The sequence below is a fragment of the Anomaloglossus baeobatrachus genome, chromosome 2, assembly GCF_048569485.1.
Source record: "Anomaloglossus baeobatrachus isolate aAnoBae1 chromosome 2, aAnoBae1.hap1, whole genome shotgun sequence".
NCBI classification, from domain to species: domain Eukaryota; kingdom Metazoa; phylum Chordata; class Amphibia; order Anura; family Aromobatidae; genus Anomaloglossus; species Anomaloglossus baeobatrachus.
The window spans coordinates 665,144,279-665,170,228 of NC_134354.1; the positions used below are offsets into that span (position 1 = coordinate 665,144,279).

At 47.5% G+C, this 25,950-nt stretch overlaps 1 protein-coding gene across 2 annotated transcripts in view; it reads left to right on the top strand.

Annotated features, from left to right (window-relative positions):
• The window catches only part of LOC142290511 (solute carrier family 26 member 10-like), a 159,720-nt gene extending 151,148 nt beyond the window's left edge, over positions 1 to 8,572 (top strand). For both annotated transcript variants that reach the window (XM_075334471.1, XM_075334472.1), the window contains one exon: positions 7,308 to 8,572. In XM_075334471.1, coding sequence (XP_075190586.1) covers positions 7,308 to 7,346 — 39 coding nt within the window. In that variant the 3' untranslated portion in view covers positions 7,347 to 8,572. The remainder of the gene's footprint in view (positions 1 to 7,307) is intronic.
• The last annotated feature ends 17,378 nt before the right edge of the window (positions 8,573 to 25,950 follow it).

Here is a 25,950-nt window from a genome sequence, read left to right on the forward strand (position 1 = left end):
TGATACAACGTGTACGGTATGGTAGTTACCTGTGATCCAGTGTCCAAGAGAGCCATCACTGGTATGCCGTCCACAGCCACGGGGATGATAGGGCGGGCCCCGATATATCGGTCTCGCCAGTCCGGGGGGCCACGATGTTCTACTCCTGAGGATTGGCCCGGGGCCCCAGGGGTTGCTCGTTTAACGGGCACTGTCGGTAGTAATGGCCCGGCTTACGGCACTTGTAGCAGATTGGAGGTCTGCTCCGCGGGTTGTTAGCACCTCTCCGCTGCATCCAGGGAACATCTTCGGGACTGTCAGCAAGCTGTATCTGCACTGGAGGCTGAGATCTGGTCAGAGGTTGCAGTGCAGCAAGGATTTTGGCAAGGTCTCCGTCCATGCGACGGACCTGGGCTGCCAGCTCTTCTACTGTGCTGCTCGGGGCTGCAGGTATTAGGGAGGTTGGTTTGGCTGAGGCCGCCACAACGGGAGCTGTCTCGACGGGCCACGGGACGGGCTCCAGAACTTCGGCAGCTGGGGGCTGTAGTGCTTTGATAGCCCGCTCCTTTAACACAGCAAAGTCCACATCAGGGTGTTCCAGGGCCCACAGCCGGAGTTGTTTACGATCCTCAGGGGACCTCATCCCCTGCGCAAATTGCTCCACTAACATCTTGTTGCTATCCGCCTTATTAATAGGGTTCACCCGCTTCAGCGTGTGGAGGGCGGTCTGCAGACGTAGAGCATAGTCCCGAATGCTATCCCCAGCTCGTTGCCGGCACTGGTAAAACTGCATCCTCAGCTCAGCTTCAGTCCGGGTCTCGAAGGCAGTCTGTAGCTTCTCAAAGATGGTGGCTACAGAGAGCCGGTCCCCCTCGGCCCAGGTCTCCGCTTCCTGCTCCACCGCACCGGTTAACTGGCCTAGCACTATCGCTGCACGTTGCTTATCAGTCAGGGGGTACAGCTCAAGCAACGGGTTAAGCTTTTTCCGGAAAGCCTGTAGGGCATCCGGTTTCCCGTCATACTGCGGTAGCCAGGCAGCTCCGGGCGCATAGGGCAAGGAAAACGGCATGACCTGAGCAAGCGCGGGGGCCGCGGCACCTCCCGCCGGTACGGCCGGGACCTGGGCAGGCCCATTCCCATCCGCGGGTGCCGCTGCGGTTGCGACCACCGCTCCTCCAGCGGCTCCGTCGGGCGCAGACATCTTGTTTCCGTCCCCCTTAGCTCTTTCCGGCCCCTCCTCTCTCGGGGAGGAGTTTTGGCCTTCGCGCCTCTACTGCTCGAGAAGACGCTCGAGCGGGAACTTTTCGCGCCAAAGATGGCGGCTTCTGAAATTTTTCTGCCGGTAAGATCCTGTTCGTGACGCCAAGTTGTCGCGGGCAGGGAGGAGGGTGTCAGCACACTACGCTCACCCCTTCTGCTCGGGTCCGGCGGCTGCTGCTCAGTGGTGGCTCGAGCGGTGGGCCGGATCCCGGGGGTTCCTCGAGCGGCACTCCTCGCCCATGAGTGAAAGGGAGTTGTTGGGTGTGGGGATGATTATTGTCCGTGACGCCACCCACGGTTGTGGTGATTTCACCACCGCTGCTCTATACGGGGCTCCCGGGGATGGTGATGCGGAGCAGCCAGGTGTTGTGTTGCCCCTCCGTGGGTAGGGGTTGGTGATCCCGGGACCCGGTGATGGGGATGGAGGTGCAGGGCCTGGTGGGCGCAGGGACGCGGGGGCAGCGCTGTGCCTTGCGGCACTGTGGTACTCACTCAGCCTGAGACGTGACACAGTTTTTACGGTAAACCAAACGGCTGGATAGACGGTCCCACGGACGGCTGCACTTGCTCTCCCAGTAGGTGACGGTGATGTCCCTTTTCCTTGCACCTTGGTGTACTTGTTGGTTGCGATGGGTCCCCACCGGTAACCCGCTCCCCGGCTTCAAGCTGGACCGGGGGAGCTCTACTCTTTGCCCGCAGGCGCTGGCCCTAAGAAACTGGTGCCTTGGTGGTGGCGGTGTCTCTTCTACACTGGCTGGGCTGTTGCCTTCAATCGGGACTTGGTTGTTGGGGGATCTACGTCCCCTTCACTGACGGATTCGGCAAATTATGGCGACTCCAAGCCTTGCCGGGGTCCGAGAGGCCCCTGCCCTGGTGCTGACTGTCCTTCGGAACACTGCTCCAGACCGCCGGGCACACAGCCAACGGGGTCCTTCCAGGAACTTCCAAACGGTCCCCCTCCAGACAGTCACCGCCGTTGCTGACCTTGCTGACCTGGTCCTACACAAAGCTGGACCCTTCAGGCTTTCTTCCTTTCCTGTCACCTCACTTGCTTTCCTCCTTTACTACTTTTCTACTTTCACTACTTGTTTACTCCTCCACTTAGCTCCTCACTCCTACTCCTCCCTGAGCTTTCTGCCTGGTTTTTCCCGCCTCCAGAGCTGTGACCTCCTCGGTGGGCGGAGCCAACCACCTGGCCCACCCCCTGGTGTGAATCATCAGCCTCTGGAGGAAGGCAACAAGGATTTCTGGTTAGCTGTGGTGTTCCTAACTGGGATGTAGGGTGTGGTGGTGTGTGACCTGTGTCCCCTGGCTTGCCCAGGGCGACACACCACCATCCTCCGCACAGAGACACTGGGCCGCGGGGCATCCATCCCTACCCGCTGAGGGGTTAATATCCAGCTGCTATCCCATCGCCCCCGGGTGCTCCCCAACAGCAGCGGTGGTGCCACATCTCACCACACACCATGGGTGGCGTCACGAAGAGCTTACAGCAACACCCGTACATATACGTCCCCTTTCATTTGAAGTGTCCGCGCAGCCCCCGGGTCCGGAAAATCCCTCGAGCCACACTGCGGATCCGGATCCGAGGAGCCCGACTGCTGGCGTGGGGGTGGCACACACAGGCAAGAGAAAAGGTCAAATACCGCCCGCACATGCGCACTACAGTACTTTGATTTGCCCTTAGCCAGGCAGATCAAAGTGCGCATGTGCAGGAGAGCAATGAAGCCTCTCTGAGAATGGCACAGGACGCATCATTCACATGGGGTAGGGCAAGATGGAGGAGGCGCCGGACCAAGATCAGTGGCACCCATCGGACTAGGTGAGTATTATTAAGGGCTACTTTGCACACACAGATAAATCTTTGGCAGATCTGTGGTTGCAGTGAAATTGTGGACATATTATTCCATTTGTACACAGCCACAAACCTGGCACTGATTGTCCACAATTTCACTGCAACCACAGATCTGCCGCAGATTTATCTCTGTGTGCAAAGTACCCCTAAGGGTTTTTTTTATGTTATACAGAGCAACCTCTGCTCTTGTATACAGTATTCTGGAATGCTGTATGTAAGGGCTCACTTTTGGTGGCTTTAGCTTATAGGGGAAAAACCTGGGGACAGGTTTCCTTTAAAAGTTGATTGAAACAGTAGACAATTCTGAAAAAAAGGCAACTTTTTTTCTGAAGCATTTTCTTTGTCGACTCCTAGAGTATGTGCGCACGCTGTAGAAAATTTGTTCACAAAAAAACTGCACCTTTTTGCAGAAAAACGCAACAAAAAAACGTTTTTTGAGCGCTTTTTGAGCATTTTTGTCCCATGCAGTTTTTCTTTGGGAAGTAAATGGCTGGATGGGCTAAAAAGTGCAGAACAAAAATGCACAAAGAACTGACATGTTGCAGGTTTTTTTGTGCACCAAAAACTTCAAGGAAAAACAAGCAACGTGCGCACAGCATTTCTGAAATCTCATAGACTTTGCAGGGAGAAGGAAAGACATGCAGTTTTGGGCAACAAACCGCTCCAAAAAACATGGCAAAAAGACAGCGTGCGCACAGAGCCTTGGAATATTTTTGTATGGAAGATAACACTGTACTCTCTTCTCTATATCAATGAGACAGAGTTAAAGATTTGCAAAAATCAGTGTGAGTTTATTTTTGGCGACTACAATAGGTAGACGTTTCGGCCTCGCAGGGCCTTTCTCATATCCAGTCGCTCCATCAGATCAGCCTTCTGGGACTCCCAACATAATATTCTGGATATACTTTTCTTTTCTTTCACTTACCACACTTCAGGAACCCATGAAGCAGCTTAAAAAAGTGACCGGTGCATTCTTCAGGCACGTTGTGCTTGGAAGTTGCCACTTTTTTAAATGGAATATTATCAATCACATAAGATAAAAAAATGTGTAGGTTCACATTGACTTAAAATTGTACCATAAAGTGTTTAAAATGTAGTTTAGCATTATGACTAGTAATGGGCAGAGTTGAGCAAAAAAGAATATGCACTACCTCCGGTCGAGAAGCCATGTCGGTAGTCTCTTGCTGCCAGACCTAAGTGTTGGGGCTCGTGCGCACGTTGCGTAATTGCATGCATTTACGCTGCGTATTGCTCTGCAGCATAAATGCATGCGTCCTGCGTCCCCTGCACAATCTATGTAGATTGTGCATGATACGTGCCCACGTCGCTTTTTTGAATGCAGCGATTTAGGTGCCAAAATTTTGACCCAAATCCGTGCGTTCATAAAAGCAGCATGTCAATTATTCCGTGCACTATGGATGCAGCTCCCACTCTGTCTATGGTGGGGGCAGCATCCCAAGCACATGAATTCGGCATTCTGCTGAAACACTGCATCCATTACGCAGTGTTTCTGCAGCGATTTGAAGCGCACATGTGCTGTCAAATCGCTGCAGAAATTTCAGCAGGTACGTGCGAACATAGCCTTGCAAAGCTTCTCGTACCTCTCGGATCCCAAGCGCCTCTTCTAATCGAAGGTTTGATGTCATGTCATGTCATCGTTGCAATGTAACACACGCATGATGTTGCACCATGCCTACTAATCAGAGGAGGTCTGGGGGTGCCGGCAGGTGGGAGGAGGTCTGGTCCAGCATGGGCTTACAAAAAGATTTGCCCAATTTCTCTTGATTAGTCGACTGATATTGAAATTCAGCGGCTGGCTCAAATTTGATAACGAAATTCGATTTGCTTCAAAGTTATCTGTTGCAAGTTATATGTTCCAGCATAGACCTCAGAGCATAATAGGCATAGGGTTAAAAGTAAAAGAAAAATGAAAACCTCTATCCTGTTATGACAAAGACTATATTTTCGTCCTCCATTTCTTCCAGCCTCTTTCTTTTCTCTTCTTTCTTGCGTCTTCTTCACTCTTCACCAGGGCTTCTGGGGCCAAGTAGAGCTCTGATAATATGAGGCTCATCACAATAGGCTTTGGCTTAGCCTAGTCAGCACCTAGGGCAGCGCATGTCATGACATCATGATGTGTGTGGTGACATCAAAGGCCTATTTAGTCCCAAAAAGCCAACAGAAAGAATGAAGATGCTGAAGATGTGTCAGAGGAAAATAGAGACAAATGGAGTGGAGGTCAGGACAGTGGACTATGGTGGTAGACAGGTGAGTATTCTTTTTTTTAACCTATTTCGTGACCCTTTACAATTCAGGAAAATTTCAGCCAATCAGCTGCCATTTTGCTGAATTAATATGAAGTGAAATTCGACTTTAAGATAAAAAATTAATATCTAATTATCACATCTATTATGACATAACGCCTTTACCCCAGATGATTTTCCATTTTTCATTTTTGGTTTTTCCTCCCCTTTTTCTGAGAGCCATACATTTTATTTTTTCATCAATCTTGACATATGAGGGCTTATTTTTTGCAGAACAAGTTGTACTTTTGAATGAAATCATTAGTTTTACCATAGAGTGTACTGGAAAACAAAAATCCAAGTGCAGTGAAATTGCACAAAAAAGTGCAATTGCACAATAGTTTGGTTTTTTTATTCACAGTGTTTACTATATTGTAAAACTGACAAGTCAGTATGATGGTTCACATCAGTACGAGTTCATAGATAACATGTATAGGTTTACTTGTATTTAAGGCAGAGGTCTCAAACATGCGGCCCCTCGGGTCAAATGCGGCCCCTCGCTCGGGCTTCTTCTTGCGGGCCCGCAGGCTCGTGGACCCCGTGACGATCACTGACGGTGCTGCGGGCTGCAGTAGTCAGGGCTTTATTTAATTTCAGTGAACTGCTGGCGCCGCGCACTGCGCATAGAGCTCTGCAGAATCATACCCAAGGCAGCCGCCGGCCAATCACAGGTTGGCCACAGCTGACATAGTGATATGACGTCATGTGCTGGACTCTGGCCAGCGGCTACCGTTGGATTGGGGCTGCAGAGAGCTCAGCGCAGAGCCAGCAGTTAATTCAAATGAAATAAAGAGCTGCCTATTGTGGGCATCAGCCACAATTGTCACGGGATCCACGGCCCTGCAAGCTGCAAGACGCGGAAAAAGGACATCAAGGGAACAGAGGACAGGTGAGCAGAATCTTTTTTTATGTGTATATGAGGAATGGAAAGGGAAATTATTACAGGATGGAGAGATTACTACAAGGAAACCAGGATGGGCACAATACTGCAGGATGGGGACATTACTACAAGGAGACCAAAATGGGCACAATACTACAGGATGGGGACATTACTACAAGAAGACCAGGATGGGCACAATACTACTGGATGGGACATTACTACAAGGATACAAGGATGGGCACAATAGTATAGGATGGGGCATTACTACAAGGAGACCAGGATGGGTACATTACTAGAAGGGGACAAGAATAGGCACATTACTTCAAGGCACAAGGGTGGGCACATTACTACAAGGAGACAAGAATGGACACATTACTACAGCATGGGGACAAATATGGACACATTACTAGAGGATGGGGACCAGGATGGGCACAATACTACAGGATGAGGACAAGGATGGGAGCATTACTACAGGAAGGGGACCAGGATGGGGCATGTTACTACAGGATGGGAAAAAGCTTGGGGCACATTACTACATTGTCCACATATTAAAATTAGAATTTGATGAGTCTAGTTAAAGAGTGAAAGTGCTCACAAGTCGGAGAGTATTCAGTATCCACCCACCCATCCTGACTGAAAGCTGCAGCTTATTCTGAGCTGTGTGAGATCTCAGCAGCAGGGGAGACACTGAGGAGCTGTGAATCAGGTTAGGTGAGTGGAGAAGGCATTTAAACCTTCTGAAGTATATGAAAAAAATTAAATGGCCATTCCGACACAGATTTTTAAAGTAAGTACATCATACTCATCAGATCTATTTAGATTGTGTGTATGTAGGTATGGAGTTTCTACTGTGAAATCTAGTGGCACATATGCTTTAACCTAAGATGATGTTTTTTACACCTGGTTTTATAAAGTAACTTACACCTTAATTTCATTTCATGCTTTCTTATCTAGTATGATTTTGTTCTGCAGTTGGTCAAGGAACTGTTCCTGTATTTAGTCTAATATCTTTTACTTTGATTCCCAACAGGATAGTATGACACCAAAGAGCCCAATGGTCTGGGTGTAAGCCTTTTACTGAGAATCTTGAAACAAGCAACAGAAGACTGTTCCAAAGTACTACTTGCCGAAAAGGAGAAAAAATGTTACCAGTTTGGATTCCAATGAGGATACTGGGAATGAAAGTTACGGATCAGCTACAGTGTTTACTCAGCTGCAACAAGAGAGATAGAAACAGCTCATTGTTAGATTAAGAAATTAATATTGTTTATTAAAGACATTGAACGGAACAAATATTGTATCATTTTAAGTTGCCATCAGGGCTGCAAAAATTGACACCTGACATGTAAAACGTCCCAATTCTGATCATGCGCACTGACCCTAAGCCCAGCACTCTGACAAGGTGACAACGGACACAGGAACGCACGTCACCGCTGGTGGCGTGAGGCAATGGGCATTGAATAGCATGTGAGCACGCCTCTGTGGGTGTGCAAACATGCTAAGACGGCAGAATATATGCAAGAACTAACGCCATTGTGACCAGTCCCTGGCATATTAGCATATCATAAAGGATCTTTAGAAATACTTTTTCTAAAGATCTCTTTATCTATGCTAGTGTATAAAGGGATGGTTAGGTCGGGATTAGCAAAATGCACCCAGAACTGCTCGTGGTTCTGGGTGCATATTGGACCTGACAGGTTCCCTTTAAGTTCAATATAGTCCAGAGAGGCTTAACGGAACAGATTTTTCCCTCCAAGAAGTAGACCCAGTTTTCATACAGTCTTGGAGATCAGGCCTCCTCAAATGTTACTCAATAATTACCAATATGCTTATTGTACATGATCGAGCACTTTTAAACAAATTAAAAACCAATATGAAGGATAAGGAGTCTAAATTGAAAGAATTTAATCAGGAAACAATTGTTTTGCCATTTCACAAACATTTGAAAGAGATCATAGATAATTTTGATAAAGACACAGTAAGAGGCAAAAAAACAACTTTAACTTGGACAAAATGGATTTTGAGGACAAAAGAGGTATAGATGAACACTGCATGGGAATAAGACTTGTGCAAGTCCACAATTCTCTTCCTGAGATCTTGGCTGATTTCTTTCGACTTCCCCATGATGCTACACAAAGAAGCAGTGTGTTTCAGGATTTTATTTCATTAAAATACATCCAAAGGTGTGTCTCTAACTCAGATGTTGCCAATAAACCTATCAAAAGCTTCCAAAGACATGACATCATCTTATGGGCTGTCCCATATTGTTTAAAGGCATAGTGCCCTTAGTGTATGCAAACTTTTTACTTTCTTGAAAGTAATAAAAATGCCTTAAAACATTCTCTCTCTCTCTCTCTCTCTCTTTACTCTGGCATTTAACTAAAACAGGAAAGATTTATTCTGATCTCATGTCAGATAGTGAGAAAAAACATGAATAGGTGTCCTTTTAGCTAGTGTATGTAAGCTTCTGGTTTCAACTGTATATTGGTATCTTATTGCGCTTTATTTCTATTCCTCATTAAGTAGCCTAATTACAGTAAACTCATCGCCGTTAATATGCTGGTTAGCCACAATATACTATCGCCGCTTGTATTACTCTGTGCACTTATATTGTGTACTTTTAACCATTAATATGCTTATCGGTGTGGGTATATTTTGACTCCAAGACATTGGTTAATATATGCTGTTACAATATGTCATTGCTGCTTTACATGGCTTTATGTACCCAAGGTACTTCACAAGATACTTTTACGCCTACACAGCTTTAACCTGTCATTCTGACTGCTGTGCTTGCGCAGTATGCCCTAATTGGCAGTGTGATACTTGCATGGCTAAGATCTGCTTCACCCATGTTTGATCTGCTCAACTGTAGAGTAAGGGCGGCATCACACGCTACGGTATATCAGGCGATATGTCGTCAGGGTCACGGATTCCATGACACACATCCGGCATCGTTAGAGATATTGTAGCGTGTGACAGCTACGAACGACTGTGAACGAGCAAAAATACTCACCTTATCGTTGCTCGTTGACACGTCGTTCATTTTCATAAAGTCGTTCCTCCTTCTGCGCGCCGGTTGTTCGTCGTTCCCGAGGCAGCACACATCGCTATGTGTGACACTGCGGGAATGACGAACACAGCTTACCTGCGTCCACCGGCAATGCGGAAGGAAGGAGGTGGGCGGGATGTTACGTCCCGCTCATCTCCGCCCCTCCGCTTCTATTGGCCGGCCGCTTAGTGACGCCGCAGTGATGTCGCTATGGTGCCAAACGCCTCTCCCCCTTGAGGGAGGGATTGTTCGGCGGTCACAGCGACATCGCTGTGTGTGTGACGCTGCCATAGCGATAATGTTTGGTACGGCAGCGAGCACCAAATGTCGCACGAGTGACGGGGCGAGAGCTATCGCGCTTGACATCGCTAGCAATCGCACCCTTTACTATATGATCCATTTATAAGAATGGGTTTGCGCAGCCACATTGCACTATGGTGACTTACTATATACACCACTGACCTACACATGCGAGATCCACTGGTTCCGAATGCTGATAAAGAAGTACCTGTGCCTGCACCTCACACCTGGCAAAGTTATTATTTGGTTGTATATATTGTACCACTTTCTGATTATCAGTTACACACTCACCCTTGAGTAAAGCCACACTGCAGGTGGCGATACGCGTGGGTTACCAACCTCCTCTGTATATTCCTCCAGGCTGTGACTCACATTCTACCTTGGGAGACATTTTCCACACTGGATCTGCATATGCTCACTTGTCTGGTATACCAGTTTATTATTTTCTGCATATATATTATTTTTGAGTGCGTCAATGCCTCTATAAGAAATCTTTACTTATTCTGTGATCCATTCTCTCACCTTTCAATAGATGTTTTGTTGAGAGCCATTGGATCAAATACTTAATTAACCTCGAGACATAATAGGTTGTGGGAAATCACCGATGAAATGTATTATTTCACATTACATAATCAGTTCAGATATATCATTGTGTGACACACATTTAAGATCACCGCCATTTCCTGTTCTCCACACCCTGTCCTGGTATGCAAGGAATGTCCAGATATAAGTACAATCACCATATAAGGAAAAGATCCATTGGCCAAACCAGAGGACCAACCCACTGATGACCTCATGGACCACCCAATGATGACCTCATGGACCACCCCATTGATGACCCCAAGGACCAACCCACTGACCGGCCCACAGATCAGCCCATGGACTAACCCATTGACCAACCCACTGACCAATGGAGACGTCCGAGCACGCCCTCTGTAGAGCCGACCACACCCCTTTTCCTAGCTTACATAAGCAGTGGCTTATGTTATGATTCAGTGACCGAGGAGGATCAGAAAAAGGACAAAAAACTAGGAAACCCAGAATGTTACCAGAGTGGTTGGAATGTCAGTGAACTGCAGACCTAAAACTAACACACAACTAGAAGTAGCCGCGGGATGTGCCTACGATGACCTGGTCGCCTCGACACAGCTGGAGAACTAATTATTCCTACAGAGAGAAATACAGGAAAGGTTAATCTGCCTCGGGGCAGTCCCCAAAGATAGATAGCCCCCCACATATAAAGATTATGGTGATGTAGGAAAACACAATACACAGGTTGAAAACAGATTCAGCAAAGATGAGGCCCAAACTATCTAAATAGGAAAGGACAGAAGAGAGCACTGTCTGCAGCCCTGCAATACCCTAGAAAAATAACCAACACGCCTGATATGATATGATATGGAAAAACACTGAGCCCACACAAACTCTCCCCCACTATATCAGTACTCAGGTGTTACTGGGATCCAAACAAAATACTAATATAGTGGAGGGACTGAAATTAGTACTAAGCATGACAAAACAAAATACATAGCAGAATATGGAGCAAGGTACACAGACGTTCCCAGCAAGGAATGATCCAACTCCACCCAGAACTCTACACAGGCAAAATAGGAAATAAGCCTCAGTACCGAAACAGAAAAACAACAAGAAGGTGGAAACCACCAGCAGAGGTACAAAGACCAAACTTATCTGAAAGGAGTTCTGGTAGACACAGAAGGAAGGGCTGGCTTCAGAATGTCCTTAGCAGGAAACAACATTAAGCACCGGACAGGAACAAGAGAACACTACTCAGTTATATAGGCCCAGTCAGAGCAACCTGATTGCCAATCATCTCCAGCTGTATGGTTTCCATTCAGCAAGAAAACTTCACTACCAGCACTGACCACAATAGGGAGCCCCAAACTGGAACCTAGTCCAAATGTATTCACAACAGGCTCAGTTGAAATAAACCTCTCTTGGGCCAATCTCTGATCAAGGAGAGATTTCACATCTGACTCTTTGTTTGGTGTTAATTTTTCCACATATGCACTTTGATCAATACCAATTAGGTCAGGAGCACGCAACTAGTGAACATTCAAAAAACACATCTTTTTTTAAAAAAACATTTTTTTGGAGAATATAGAATAAATAGGGGATTTTTGCCAATAAACAATCCTTCCATAAACCACTTCGCTAAATGTATGTGTGTATCACGGTAAACCACAAATGTTTCACTTTGCTAAAAGCAAGAAAAAACTCCTGAAAGAACATATATATTGCATTTCCACAAGGGAAAATGTTATGCAGTCCAAAGGAGAAGGTTGAAAAGACAAAGCAGTGGTTTGTAAAACCTCAAAATAGTGAACAATTATTGCACTTCCCCATCGATGTAAAAAATATTAAAGCTGGCACATACATATTATGACAAATATTGCCAAAGTGGATTTTTTTAGGCAGAAAAACATATTAAAGTGAGGTTTTTAAATTCACTTGCCCATATAAAGAAGATATAAATGCCTGAAAGGAGGTAGGAATAAGAGGGCAGTGGAATCACAGTAGAATAAGATAATAGTACTGCCTAAAGAAAAAATATATATACAGTTAGGTCCAGAAATATTTGAACAGTGACACAAGTTTTGTTATTTTAGCTGTTTACAAAAACATGTTCAGAAATACAATTATATATATAATATGGGCTGAAAGTGCACACTCCCAGCTGCAATATGAGAGTTTTCACATCCAAATCGGAGAAAGGGTTTAGGAATCATAGCTCTGTAATGCATAGCCTCCTCTTTTTCAAGGGACCAAAAGAAATTGGACAAGGGACTCTAAGGGCTGCAATTAACTCTGAAGGCGTCTCCCTCGTTAACCTTTAATCAATGAAGTAGTTAAAAGGTCTGGGGTTGATTACAGGTGTGTGGTTTTGCATTTGGAAGCTGTTGCTGTGACCAGATAACATGCGGTCTAAGGAACTCTCAATTGAGGTGAAGCAGAACATCCTGAGGCTGAAAAAAAAAGAAAAAATCCATCAGAGAGATAGCAGACATGCTTGGAGTAGCAAAATCAACAGTCGGGTACATTCCGAGAAAAAAAGAATTGACTGGTGAGCTTGGGAACTCAAAAAGGCCTGGGCGTCCACGGATGACAACAGTGGTGGATGATCGCTGCATACTTTCTTTGGTGAAGAAGAACCTGTTCACAACATCAACTGAAGTCCAGAACACTCTCAGTGAAGTAGGTGTATCTGTCTCTAAGTCAACAGTAAAGAGAAGACTCCATGAAAGTAAATACAAAGGGTTCACATCTAGATGCAAACCATTCATCAATTCCAAAAATAGACAGGCCAGAGTTAAATTTGCTGAAAAACACCTCATGAAGCCAGCTCAGTTCTGGAAAAGTATTCTATGGACAGATGAGACCAAGATCAACCTGTACCAGAATGATGGGAAGAAAAAAGTTTGGAGAAGAAAGGGAACGGCACATGATCCAAGGCACACCACATCCTCTGTAAAACATGGTGGAGGCAACGTGATGGCATGGGCATGCATGGCTTTCAATGGCACTGGGTCACTTGTGTTTATTGATGACATAACAGCAGACAAGAGTAGCCGGATGAATTCTGAAGTGTACCGGGATATACTTTCAGCCCAGATTCAGCCAAATGCCGCAAAGTTGATTGGACGGCGCTTCATAGTACAGATGGACAATGACCCCAAGCATACAGCCAAAGCTACCCAGGAGTTCATGAGTGCAAAAAAGTGGAATATTCTGCAATGGCCAAGTCAATCACCAGATCTTAACCCAATTGAGCATGCATTTCACTTGCTCAAATCCAGACTTAAGATGGAAAGACCCACAAACAAGCAAGACCTGAAGGCTGCGGCTGTAAACGCCTGGCAAAGCATTAAGAAGGAGGAAACCCAGCGTTTGGTGATGTCCATGGGTTCCAGACTTAAGGCAGTGATTGCCTCCAAAGGATTCGCAACAAAATATTGAAAATAAAAAATTTTTTTTTGGGTTTGGTTTATTTGTCCAATTACTTTTGACCTCCTAAAATGTGGAGTGTTTGTAAAGAAATGTGTACGGTGCCTACAGTTTCTATCAGATATTTTTGTTCAAACCTTCAAATTAAACGTTACAATCTGCACTTGAATTCTGTTGTAGAGGTTTCATTTCAAATCCAATGTGGTGGCATGCAGAGCCCAACTCGCGAAAATTGTGTCACTGTCCAAATATTTCTGGACCTAACTGTAAGTTATATATATATACTGGCTTTAAAGTAGATGGAAAAGTGTCAGCCAGAAATAAACGGGCAGTAAGATCACAGTTGGATAAGATAATAGTACTGCCTAGAGAAGAATTATATACTGGGTTTAAGATAGATGGAAAAGTGCCAGCCAAGAATAATGCAACAGGGAAAAGACAGGATACACAAGCAGTCAAAATTGGAACAAATGCCTGACTGCCAAATACCATACTGAAGTGGGTGGAAGGATAAATACCCTGACGGCCGTTTCGCCTAGGGCTTCTTCGTGAGGGTAGCTACTTTCCATCTACTTTAAAGCCAGTATATATATAACTTATATATATTTTTTCTTTAGGCAGTACTATTATCTTATTCTACTGTGATTCCACTGCCCTCTTATTCCTACCTCCTTTCAGGCATTTATATCTTCTTTATTTGGGCAAGTGAATTTAAAAACCTAACTTTAATATGTTTTTCTGCCTAAAAAAATCCACTTTGGCAATATTTGTCATAATATGTATTCTCCAAAAAAATGTTTTTTAAAAAAAAAGATGTGTTTTTTAAAATGTTTATAATAAAATAATTCTGTTTTTATCCTCTGCTATTTACTCTGGTTACTACATCAGTATTTTTCGATTCTAGAGTTAGCATTACTGTGATTGGGCCATTAATTTGGTGTTAGTGAACATTCAAGAATGTTCACCCTAACAGTTGTAAACACATTACTTTGTGACCAATCTATCACTATTTTCTTACATCTTTATAACATTCATCCACAGACACTTGGCTTATTGCTCTTACTATTCTGTGAATTTTGCTCCACCAAGTGGACATTTGGTAGTATTTTGAAATGGTATGGTCACATTTCAACTGGAAGAGACTTACTGTTTGCTTATCAGTTGCCTCTTCTTCATTATTCATATATATTGCTTCCACCTTTATGCTTTTTGCTTCAACCACTGTTCTACACTAATGTTTGCCTTATATTGATATGTGTTGTAAACAACATTGCCTGTCATTGTTATCCCTATTGGGAGCTGGGCCTGGATTTTGAGGTTGCGTTTGACCTTATCATACAGTGGAATGCAAAGGTTTGGGCACCCCTGGTCAAAATTACTGTGATTGTGAGTAGCTAAGCAAATTGAACATTAAATTAAGTCTAAAAGTTAATGCGTTAATGTCACGCTCCGGGGCAGCTGGGCTGCTTGGATCCGGGCGGTCCGTGGCTCGAGGGGTTCCGCATCCAGGGGCACCATCGACCAGTTTTAATTAAAAGGAAAAAAATAAAAATAGTCAGACTATGCCACTCACGGTGTGCGGACAGAGATGGTAGGGTCACCGCTGCGGGTTCCTGCTGAGGATGATGGATGGAGGCAGCGTGGATGGTGGATCCCTCCGCGAGCAGGGATTTTCCCTAGGGGTAGGTGAGGGGTTAACGTAGAGGCGCAGGGAAATAACTCAGTCCAGACAGGGGAGTGCAGTTTGGCCGCTTTGCTTACAGCTGGGTTCGCACCCTGGATATGTGCTGGATCCCAAGTGCGCCCGAGTCCTGTGTCCCTGTGCCAGCTGACCTGGGGCCACTCACCCACGATGCACTCGTGTGTGTGTGGGTCCTCCCTGGCATGGAGCACTTGGAGGTCCACCTGGTGTCTGGGTCCTGCCGCAGGTAGCTTGGACTATTTAAGGGAATATGTCCTGGTCCTCACTTTGCTGCTTATGCCTCGGACGTTAGTGGTGGCGGATGAGTCCTGGAAACCCACCCGCCTGGCAGAGTTAACAGATGGCTTGAAGTCCCGGTCTGTTCTGGGATCTGCACACCATGCATGCAAAGTACTGGGAGCCCTGGATTTCTACTCCCACAGGATTCCACTGTCCCTGGAGCTTGATCTCCCGCTCTTCAGATACTTTCTCCAGATACTTTCTCCTCTGAGTGGCTGATCTTTCTCCTCAGGTCCAGGCGGCGTCTTTACTACTCCTCTGCCGGCTTTCTTACTCCTCACTTTTCTTTACAGTTTCCTTCCTCTTTCTCTGTGTCTCAAGATTCCTTTGTCTATCTTGACGCCTTTGCTGTCAACTCTCTCCTTCTTACTACTGCTCACTTCAACCACCACTACTCTACTCCTCTCGCCTTCACTTTCACCAACTCCCTTCAGGCTATTCACTTCTCCCCCAGGTCTGGTCCCTCCCTCCCCAGTTGGCTGCCTGTTAGCTCACAGTGCCCAGCCCTGTCACATGGTTCTAAGGGGGGGTTTGAGTGTAAGTGTCCTGGTGTGCTGGTGTGTGTGCTGACTAGCACAGTTATGTAGGGCCCGAGCTCTTACAGTGATGTTACCTTGTTTTGTGACACCTAGTTTCCGCAGGGGTGTAACATTAAAATATCACAATTTCTTTGTATTTGGGGGAAAAAAATAACACTATTTTCATCATTTCTATTATTAAATTAACAAAAAAAGAAAATGGGCCAGTGCAAAAGTTTTCATTCATTCTTTCTTGGAAAAGTCTTCTAGTTCTGTGAGATATCTGGGTTGTCTTGCATGCACTGCTCTTTTGAGGTCTAGTCACAAATTTTCAATAATGTTCAGATCAGGGGACTGTGAGGGCCATTGTAAAACCATCAGATTGGGCTTTATGAGGTTGTCTTTGGGGATTTTGAAGTGTCTTTAGAATCATTATCCTTTTTAAGAACCACCAAATCTGCTTTGAGTTCATTACATTTACCTCAGTTGAGCCCATAAAGTTCACCCGAGGTGAGTTCACTGAAGTTATTGAGTTCACCATTGGAACCGCCAGCTGTGACCACAGGTGAACTCACTGATCTCATAGCCTAGCTCCCAAGTGTGTCCCTGATGCCGCATTGCTTGGTCCAGTTTTCTAATGTGACTGTGCACTGTGACCTCAGATGTAGCAGAGCTGGGATTATCGTGGGACATTGTGGTGTGGATTATGTTGGACCTGAAGGGATGTTTTGGAGGTTAATAAATTGGAAAAAGAGGGTGTGTGGGTTTTTTTCAATAAAAGATTTTTCTTGTTGTTTTAAGTTTATTTATTTTTACTAAACACGATTAGTAATGGGCGTTTCATAGACCACTCCACATTACTATTCTCAGGCTTAATGGCAGCTGTGATTTTTTTGACAAATCACAGTTGTCATTAACCCCTTATATTACCCCAATTGAGACCCCTCCAGGGGAATCAAGATGAACTGGGTAAACGCCAGGATTGACTCATCTAATGGATGCGCCAATTCTGGGGCAGCTGCGGCCTATTTTTAGGCAGGGGAAGACCCAATAACTATGGGCCTTTCAAGCCTGAGAATACCAGTCCCCAGCTGTCTGCTTTATCTTGGCTGGGTATCAAAATTGGGGGGGAAACACATGCCATTTTTAAAAATTATTTAAATATTTTTTTAAAAAAACACAAGTGGGGTTCCTCATATTTTGATGCACAGCCTAGATAATGCAAACAACTGGTGGCTACAGCCCCAAGATGTCTGCTTTCTCTGCTCTTGGATTCAAAATACGGGGGACCCTACACAATTTTTTTCCAAATTTTTTTTATTTTTACACTCCGCTCCAGGATCCAGACAGCTTGCATGAGGGCAATCAACCACAGACACGGTCACAGCTGGTGGCAGGGAAAGCAGTGAATATGCATGAGATTTAATTGACGAGATTTTTTAGTTTTTAATTTTATTCTTATCCGGGAGTCCGAACTGAACAGTAACATGGACTTCCCTGAAAAGTTTGTGTTTGGCGTCCATGCATAGCAACTAGGTGTCTGGTACAAACCCCAAACTGTACAGATCAGATTTGCCCATCACTGTGAAGTGACCGGTGGTAGGGCCGCGGGTGTGTGTGTATGTTCTATTCCAACAAAATCCCCATACTCAGATTTTACCGGTAGTAACATTTCTTTACTATGAAACATATTTATAACACAGTCAACCGAACTATCTGCGCACATGTGTATGGTGGAGTCCCCGGATCTTCACTCCTTCCGGGTACACAGCAAGGAAAAAAAGACAAGAGAAAAAAAACAAAGAAATGGCGGCAACTTTCCCTAACTTTCCCTACAATCATGTACCAGTCTATCCCAGAAGAAGATGCCGCTCCCACGTCGCAGGCCTGGAGTCTCACGATGATGGGTCCCGGTGCAGCGCTGAAGGGAACAGCTCCTCGGTCTTCTCCTTTGATCTTCTCCCGCTGGTAACGGATTCTAGTCAGTCTCTTAGTCCCGGGGCACACCAAGCAGAAGAAGGGAGGTCACGGTTGCACGGATGGCTCCCTTGTGTCGGTAACGGCCCCTGCACTTGCACTCAGGATGCGATGCTCTGCAGTCAAGTTGTCACAGCCCCTGGATATGCACTCCGGGCGCGATGCTCTGCAGTCCGGTTAGATCCTTGGTGAAAACAAAGTCCTGCAGACCGGGAATGGCAGAACCCACTTCCACAGGGTGATTCTTCCAAGAATCCGGTTGCAAAAGAACCCTCTGTTCAGGGAGACCACATGTAGCTCTCTCCTGGCTGAGCTCTGGGTCTGTACTAGTTACATAGTTACATAGTTACTTAGGTTGAAAAAAGACCTAGGTCCATCTAGTTCAACCTTCCTCCACCAGTTCTACATTTAGTCACTAAGTCATTTATAACCAACAATGTTTTGTGTACTGAGGAAATCATCCAGCCCTTTTTTAAAAGCTGTTATAGTATCTGCCATTACAACCTCTTGTGGTAGTGTATTCCACAGTCTGACCGCTCTAACTGTAAAGAACCCTTTCCTATTTAGGTGTCGGAATTGCTTTTCTTCCACTCGCAGTGAGTGCCCCCTGGTCCTTAGTATTGTTTTTGGAAGAAATAAGTCATGTGCCAGTCCTTTATATTGACCACACATGTATTTATACATATAAATGAGATCTCCTCTGAGACGTCTTTTTTCTAAGCTAAACATATCTAACTTTTTCAACCTGCCATCATATGGGAGGCCTTCCATTCCTTGTAATAGTCTAGTTGCCCGCCTTTGAACTGACTCTAACTTCTGAATGTCCTTTTTAAAATGTGGAGCCCAAAACTGGATCCCGTATTCCAGATGTGGTCTTACAAGTGATTTATAGAGGGGTAACAATACGTTGGGATCACGGGATCTAATCTCTCTTTTTATACATCCTAAAATCTTGTTTGCTTTAGCAGCTGCTGCTTGACATTGAGTGCTGCTGCTCAGCTTATTTGTAATGAGAATACCCAAGTCCTTCTCCTATTTTGCTGCTCTTTTTCTTCCTGGTTAGCACACACGGGCTCTAGGGGATTTCCCACCTCTGTGTCTGTGATTGCACAGTCTAACACTGCCCCCTTGTGGGCAAGTGCTGAAGCAATGTTCAAATCCCTTTCTACATTGATGATGCAGTCTGAATTGTTGATCCCATTACATACCCCCCCACTTAAAGGTTGGCAGTCCGTGTCAACTACCGTCGGTTCCCAGGCAGTGATGACTGCAGATGTCACAGGGGTTGGTTGAGAAGTGGGCCATACATACTGGTCCCTGTAAGACCGCCCGGGCGGGATCCCAGCAGTGGTGCGGTCAGTGCGTCTCAAGGGTCGGTTGTTCCCCTCCCCGTCACTGTCTTTACGCCCCACTTCGGTCAGCACTCCGGGGGAAGAACTGGGTTGTGTAGGTGGGTCACCGGTCTCGGAGTCGACGTGATCACTATGCTGGGAAACGTCCGTGACGTCAGTCGTGTCGGCAACGTCACCCCCTCCGGGTACTGTGGTAGGGGAGTCAGGCTGGGATCGGCAGGGACGCAACATATTTCGGTGCACAGTGCGGATGCTGCGACTGTCTTCACCCCGCACTCGGTATACATGCCCGTTGGGGTAGGGGTGTTCGATTACCCGGTAGACCTCAGTCTCCCACTTGGCTCGAAGTTTCCCTTGTGGCTTCTTGATACGGAGCAGGACTAGCTGTCCCAACTTCAAGGGTTGCTCTTGCATGGGGAGTGGGTCAGCATGTATCTGGCCCCGGATTTGTTGGCTCACCAGCCGTTGTACAGTCTCCATCTTCTGTCGGTGAGCATTTAGCCAGGAGGGGTAGTTATGGCAGACATCATCTCCGGGGTGGAATAGGTTCAGGTCATGGACCCCTTTTCCGGGGCGGCCAAAGAGAAGGGTGTGTGGGGTGTAACCAGTCACGGAGTGGACCTGGTTGTTGTAGGCCCATACTAGATCGGGAAGGAATTGGGGCCATTGGTCTTTCTTATCATCGGCCAAGGTGCGGATCAGCTGGAGTAGAGTCCGGTTGAAGCGTTCACATGCACCGTTCCCTTGTGGGTGGTAAGGAGCGGTCCTCGACTTCTGGATCCCATACATCCGATGCAGCTCTTCGATGACTCGGCCTTCAAAGCAAGCCCCCTGGTCGGAGTGCAACCTCTCCGGACACCCATAGATGTGGATGAACTGTCGACAGATGGCCCGTGTAGCCGATTCAGCCGTCTGGTCTTTGGTAGCAACAGCGACAGCGAATTTTGTGAAGTGATCCACCATGACTAGGCAGTACTGATAGCCACTGCTCGCCGTCCCAATCAGCAGATATTCCACCATCAACAGCTCAAGGGGCCTGGATGTTTTAATTGTCTGGACAGGTGCACGCTGCTCAGGGGACTTGTGTAGTTCACAGGTGCGACAGGTTTGGCAGACGTCTTCAACCAGCTTGCGGAGCCCCGGACAATAGATGGACTGTTGAATCCACCGAAAGGTATAGCACTCCTTCTCTCAGAATCAGCCGGTCCCACTGACTGAGCAGGGTCAAGGTCCCGGTCGACAGTCGTGCCCGTATATCGGCGGGAGGCTTCTGCTGCCGCTTCACCCATTGTTTGAGTAGAGCCCATTCAGGGTACTGGTCCTGAAGCCTGCACCACTCCTGGGGTGGCAAGGCGACCCCCACTGGAGTTCCAGCTTCGCCCACAACGAGCTGGCGGTAATCCATCATCTGTTGGGCGAGCTTTGCAAAGTCAGGCGTCTCGTCCCCTTCTAATTCTTCATCCCGGTCTCGGTTGAGTAAGGGGTATGACACTCTAGACAGGCTGTCCGCATTTTGATTCTCAGCTCTAGCCCTATATTTGATCTTGTAATTGAACTTGGAGAGCCGAGCCATCCAACGCTGCTCCATGACTCCGAGCTTCGCATTTTCTAAGTGGGCCAACGGGTTGTTATCGGTCAGGACTAGGACTTCGGTCCCTGTGAGGTACCCTGCACATTTCTCCGCCATAGCCCACGTTAGGGCCAACAGCTCCAGCCAGAACGAGCTATAATTGGTGGGGTTCTTCTCGCCCTCATGTAGGGACCGACTGGCATAGCCTATGACCCGTTCCTTGCCTTCTTGTACCTGTGAAAGTACTGCCCCTAGACCCTGTAGACTGGCATCGGTGTGTAGTTGGAAGGGCAGGTTGTAGTCCACATATGCCAGGATGGGGGGAGACGTTAAGGCACCCTTTAGGGCTTGGAAGGACTCTTCCTGGCTGGGTCCCCAGCTGATGGGTCGTCCTCTGGGGCTGTTGGTGGTCCCTCGGAGCAGGTCATGCAAGGGTGCAGCAAGCCGGGCGAAGTTTTTGACGAACCGGCGGTAGTAGCCGGCCAACCCCAGGAAAGCCCTGACCTCCTTGACGTTTGTGGGCTGCGGCCAATCCCGTACGGCGGCTATCTTCTCTGAAGACGGCTGAACACCTTCAGCTGAGATCCGGTGGCCCAGGTAATTGATCTCGGGCTGCAGAAGACAGCACTTGCTGAGTTTCAACTTCAGGCCATGTTCTCTCAACCTACTGAACACACGGCCCAGCTGCTGCAGGTGTTCTTCAAATGTGGCCGAATAGACTACAATGTCGTCCAGGTAGATGAGGGTGAAGTCGAAGTTGAAGTCTCCCAAGCAGCGCTCCATCAGCCGCTGGAAAGTCCCCGGCGCGTTGTTCAGACCAAAGGGCATCCGGTCGAACTCGTACAGGCCCATGGGTAGGATGAAAGCAGTCTTTTCTCTATCTTTCTCGTGCATGGGTACCTGCCAATATCCGCTGGCCAGATCCAATGAAGAGAAGTATTTGGCTTTCTTCAGGGCTGTCAGGGATTCTTCGATCCTTGGCAAAGGGTATGAGTCCCGGGTGGTGCAAGCATTAAAACGGCGGTAGTCCACACAGAACCTCAGGGACCCGTCCTTCTTCTTGACTATCACCACCGGTGCAGCCCAGGGGCTCTGGCTTTATCGTACCACTCCAGTGTGTAGCATGGAATTCAGGAGATTTTTCACTTCTTGGTATTGCTGGGGAGGTATTTGGCGGTACCTTTCACGGATAGGAGCAGTGTCACCGGTGGGGATTTCATGCTTGATACTGGTGGTGCACCCAAAGTCGGTGTCATGCCGGGCAAAGGACGCCTGATGCTCTTGAAGTAGCTCTTCCACCTGGGACACCTCCCGTTTGGAGTATTGGGATACGTCCAACTGACACTTCTCTCGTAGTTCTCGCCCCGCGTTGGTGTCACCCGCAACAGCGGCCATGGCAGAGACCGTCACTGTCCATTCTCCCTCTGTAGACGGTACAAACTGGAGGGGGCTCATAGGGTTCACCTCCTCGGTTAGAGCGTAGACTCGGGCGAGCTGTGTCCCGGCTTCTAGGTCAACGCTCACGTTAGCCGTGTTGCCCAGCCTGACAGGAATTCTTCCCTTTCTCACTACTGCTAGAGTTCGAGCGACTAGTGGATTCAGCTTCCCTTCCTTTGGGGTGCGCGGCTCAATCAGCACCTCCACGCCTTCAAGCTGTTTCGTGGTGCTAAGGGGTAGTGAGATAACTGTCTCTTTCCCAGCTGGTAAGGTGATCCTAGTATGGCGGGGTATGGTGATCGTGGCCAGCGGCAGTTGTTCTTCGGTCATTCGCTGGAGGTTGCAGGTCCGGACCACTTGCTGAAAGGCACGGCGGGTGGCCCTATGTGCGGTCACTTCTTGCCAGTACTTGGGCCCCCTCTTGGTAAACAACACCAGATTCAGGTCTTTCAAGATGTTCATCCCAATAATCATGGACGTTTCGGATCCAAAGCCTTCCCTGACCACGATTATCCCTCTCTTCCCGAGATCTTGGCCACAGATTTCAGTGTTCATCCAGGCAACTCCCTTCACCGGAATCGGTAGATTATTGGCTGCTTTGATCTTGATGGCGGTATCAGGGTCATAGGCAACCCGCGGCTTTAGACATTCTTCGTAGAACTGCTCGGAGATGGTGGATACCTGAGACCCAGTATCCATTAACCCTTGTACGGCGATCCCTTCCAATAATACTTCCAGGGTGGGGCTATTTGATGCAAGTTTGCTCCGTGGCTGGCTCTGTTTTCCTACACCCCTCTCTTTGGCCTCCCCTGCCGAGTGAGCCTCTTTGGCAGGGGCGTCTAGTTTAAAGGCGGCCGCTGTTGTGGGACATGACTTGTTGGTTCTGGTAGATCGGACCGTGGATGAACTTGAAAGTTCTGAGGGCAACGGTTTGCTCTATGGCGGGGGTCGCCGCATGTCCAGCATCTTCCCATCGGCCGGCTGGGTTGTTGTCTCGCTTGCCGGCCCGCCTGTTGGTCTAGGGTGAGCTGTAACACCTGTTTCTGCAACTCTGCCACCATCTGCTTCAGTTCTTCCGTGTCGCTGTTCGGGGTCCCGATACCAGATATGGACCTGCAAGCCGCGGTATATGTCTGTGTCTCCACGACAGGTCCCCTTGAACGTTCTATAGCTTCTTGTTTGACCTCAGCGAACGTAAAGGCCGGATTTATCCGGAGTAGATCTTGCAAAGAGCGGTTAAGGTACGGGTCTCTCAATCCGGTCACGAACTGATCTCTCAACACCAGGTCACGGGCACCCGTACTAGCTATCTGTTCTTCTTTTCTACAGGCTTGTTCTAGCAGCACTTGAAGGGCATTGGCATATTGAGGAATGTCCTCCGACTCGAGCTGAGTACGCCGGAAGAAGCAATGTTCCCGCATATGTGGTCGGCCCATAGGTGTTCTCCAGCACCCGCACCAAGTCATCCAACGTACGCTGGCCCCTAACCGTCTCCAGCCTGACTGTCGTCCACGCTTCCCCCTCTAATGTTAGCATGGCCATTTCTGCTAAGGTCTTAGGATCAGTGTTATACATTTCCCCCACTATCTTAAGTTGTTCAGTCCATTCAGTTACAGGATAGTTCCGTCCGTTAAACTTTCTCACCTGATTGACAATAGACGTCGGGGGAGCTGTCCGGTTATAAGTTACTACCGGGGGATGATTTTGTTGGTCACACATCCTGCCGACTACGCCACATGAAGCGACCGGTGGTAGGGCCGCGGGTGTGTGTGTATGTTCTATTCCAACAAAATGCCCATACTCAGATTTTACCGGTAGTAACATTTCTTTACTATGAAACATATTTATAACACAGTCAACCGAAATATCTGCGCACACGTGTATGGTGGAGTCCCCGGATCTTCACTCCTTCCGGGTACGCAGCAAGGAAAAAAAGACAAGAGAAAAAAAACAAAGAAATGGCGGCAACTTTCCCTAACTTTCCCTACAATCACGTACCAGTCTATCCTAGAAGAAGATGCCGCTCCCACGTCGCAGGCCTGGAGTCTCACGATGATGGGTCCCGGTGCAGCGCTGAAGGGATGCAGCTCCTCGGTCTTCTCCTTTGATCTTCTCCCGCTGGTAACGGATTCTAGTCAGTCTCTTAGTCCCGGGGCACACCAAGCAGAAGAAGGGAGGTCATGGTTGCACGGATGGCTCCCTTGTGTCGGTAATGGCCCCTGCACTTGCACTCAGGATGCGATGCTCTGCAGTCAAGTTGTCACAGCCCCTGGATATGCACTCCGGGCGCGATGCTCTGCAGTCCGGTTAGATCCTCGGTGAAAACAAAGTCCTGCAGACCGGGAATGGCAGAACCCACTTCCACAGGGTGATTCTTCCAAGAATCCGGTTGCAAAAGAACCCTCTGTTCAGGGAGACCACATGTAGCTCTCTCCTGGCTGAGCTCTGGGTCTGTACTGTTTTGCCGCTCTTTTTCTTCCTGGTTAGAGCACACGGGCTCTAGGGGATTTCCCACCTCTTCTCCTTTGATCTTCTCCCGCTGGTAACGGATTCTAGTCAGTCTCTTAGTCCCGGGGCACACCAAGCAGAAGAAGGGAGGTCACGGTTGCACGGATGGCTCCCTTGTGTCGGTAACGGCCCCTGCACTTGCACTCAGGATGCGATGCTCTGCAGTCAAGTTGTCACAGCCCCTTGATATGCACTCCGGGCGCGATGCTCTGCAGTCCGGTTAGATCCTCGGTGAAAACAAAGTCCTGCAGACCGGGAATGGCAGAACCCACTTCCACAGGGTGATTCTTCCAAGAATCTGGTTGCAAAAGAACCCTCTGTTCAGGGAGACCACATGTAGCTCTCTCCTGGCTGAGCTCTGGGTCTGTACTGTTTTGCCGCTCTTTTTCTTCCTGGTTAGAGCACACGGGCTCTAGGGGATTTCCCACCTCTGTGTCTGTGATTGCACAGTCTAACACTGCCCCCTTGTGGGCAAGTGCTGAAGCAATGTTCAAATCCCTTTCTACATTGATGATGCAGTCTGAATTGTTGATCCCATTACAACTGCTTAGCAGATATCTACCCAGAAAACATAGCCAGCAGAGAAGGCTGGTGAAAGGAGAGTGTCAATTGTCCCACCCAGACTCACAATAACCTTTGTGAGTGCCCCATCCTGCGTCTCTTCCTGTTGTATATGTCCCCCAACCTGTTATACATGTCTCCAACTTGGTATATGTGTACCCCATCCTAGTATATATGTTTCCCATCCTGGGAGCATTTCTGGTATATATGTCCCTCATCCTTGATCCCTTCCTGCCATAATGTCCTCTATCTCGGTAATTATCTCTCCTATCTTGGTATATATCTCCCCCATCCTAATATACACGTCCCTCATCCTTTTATATATGTCCCCCATCCTAAGCCCCTTACTGGTATAAATGTCCTCCATCCACGTATACATGTCCTTATCCTGGTATATACTGTATATCCCCCATCCTGGTATATTTCCTTCATCCTGGTATATAAGTCCCCTATTTTG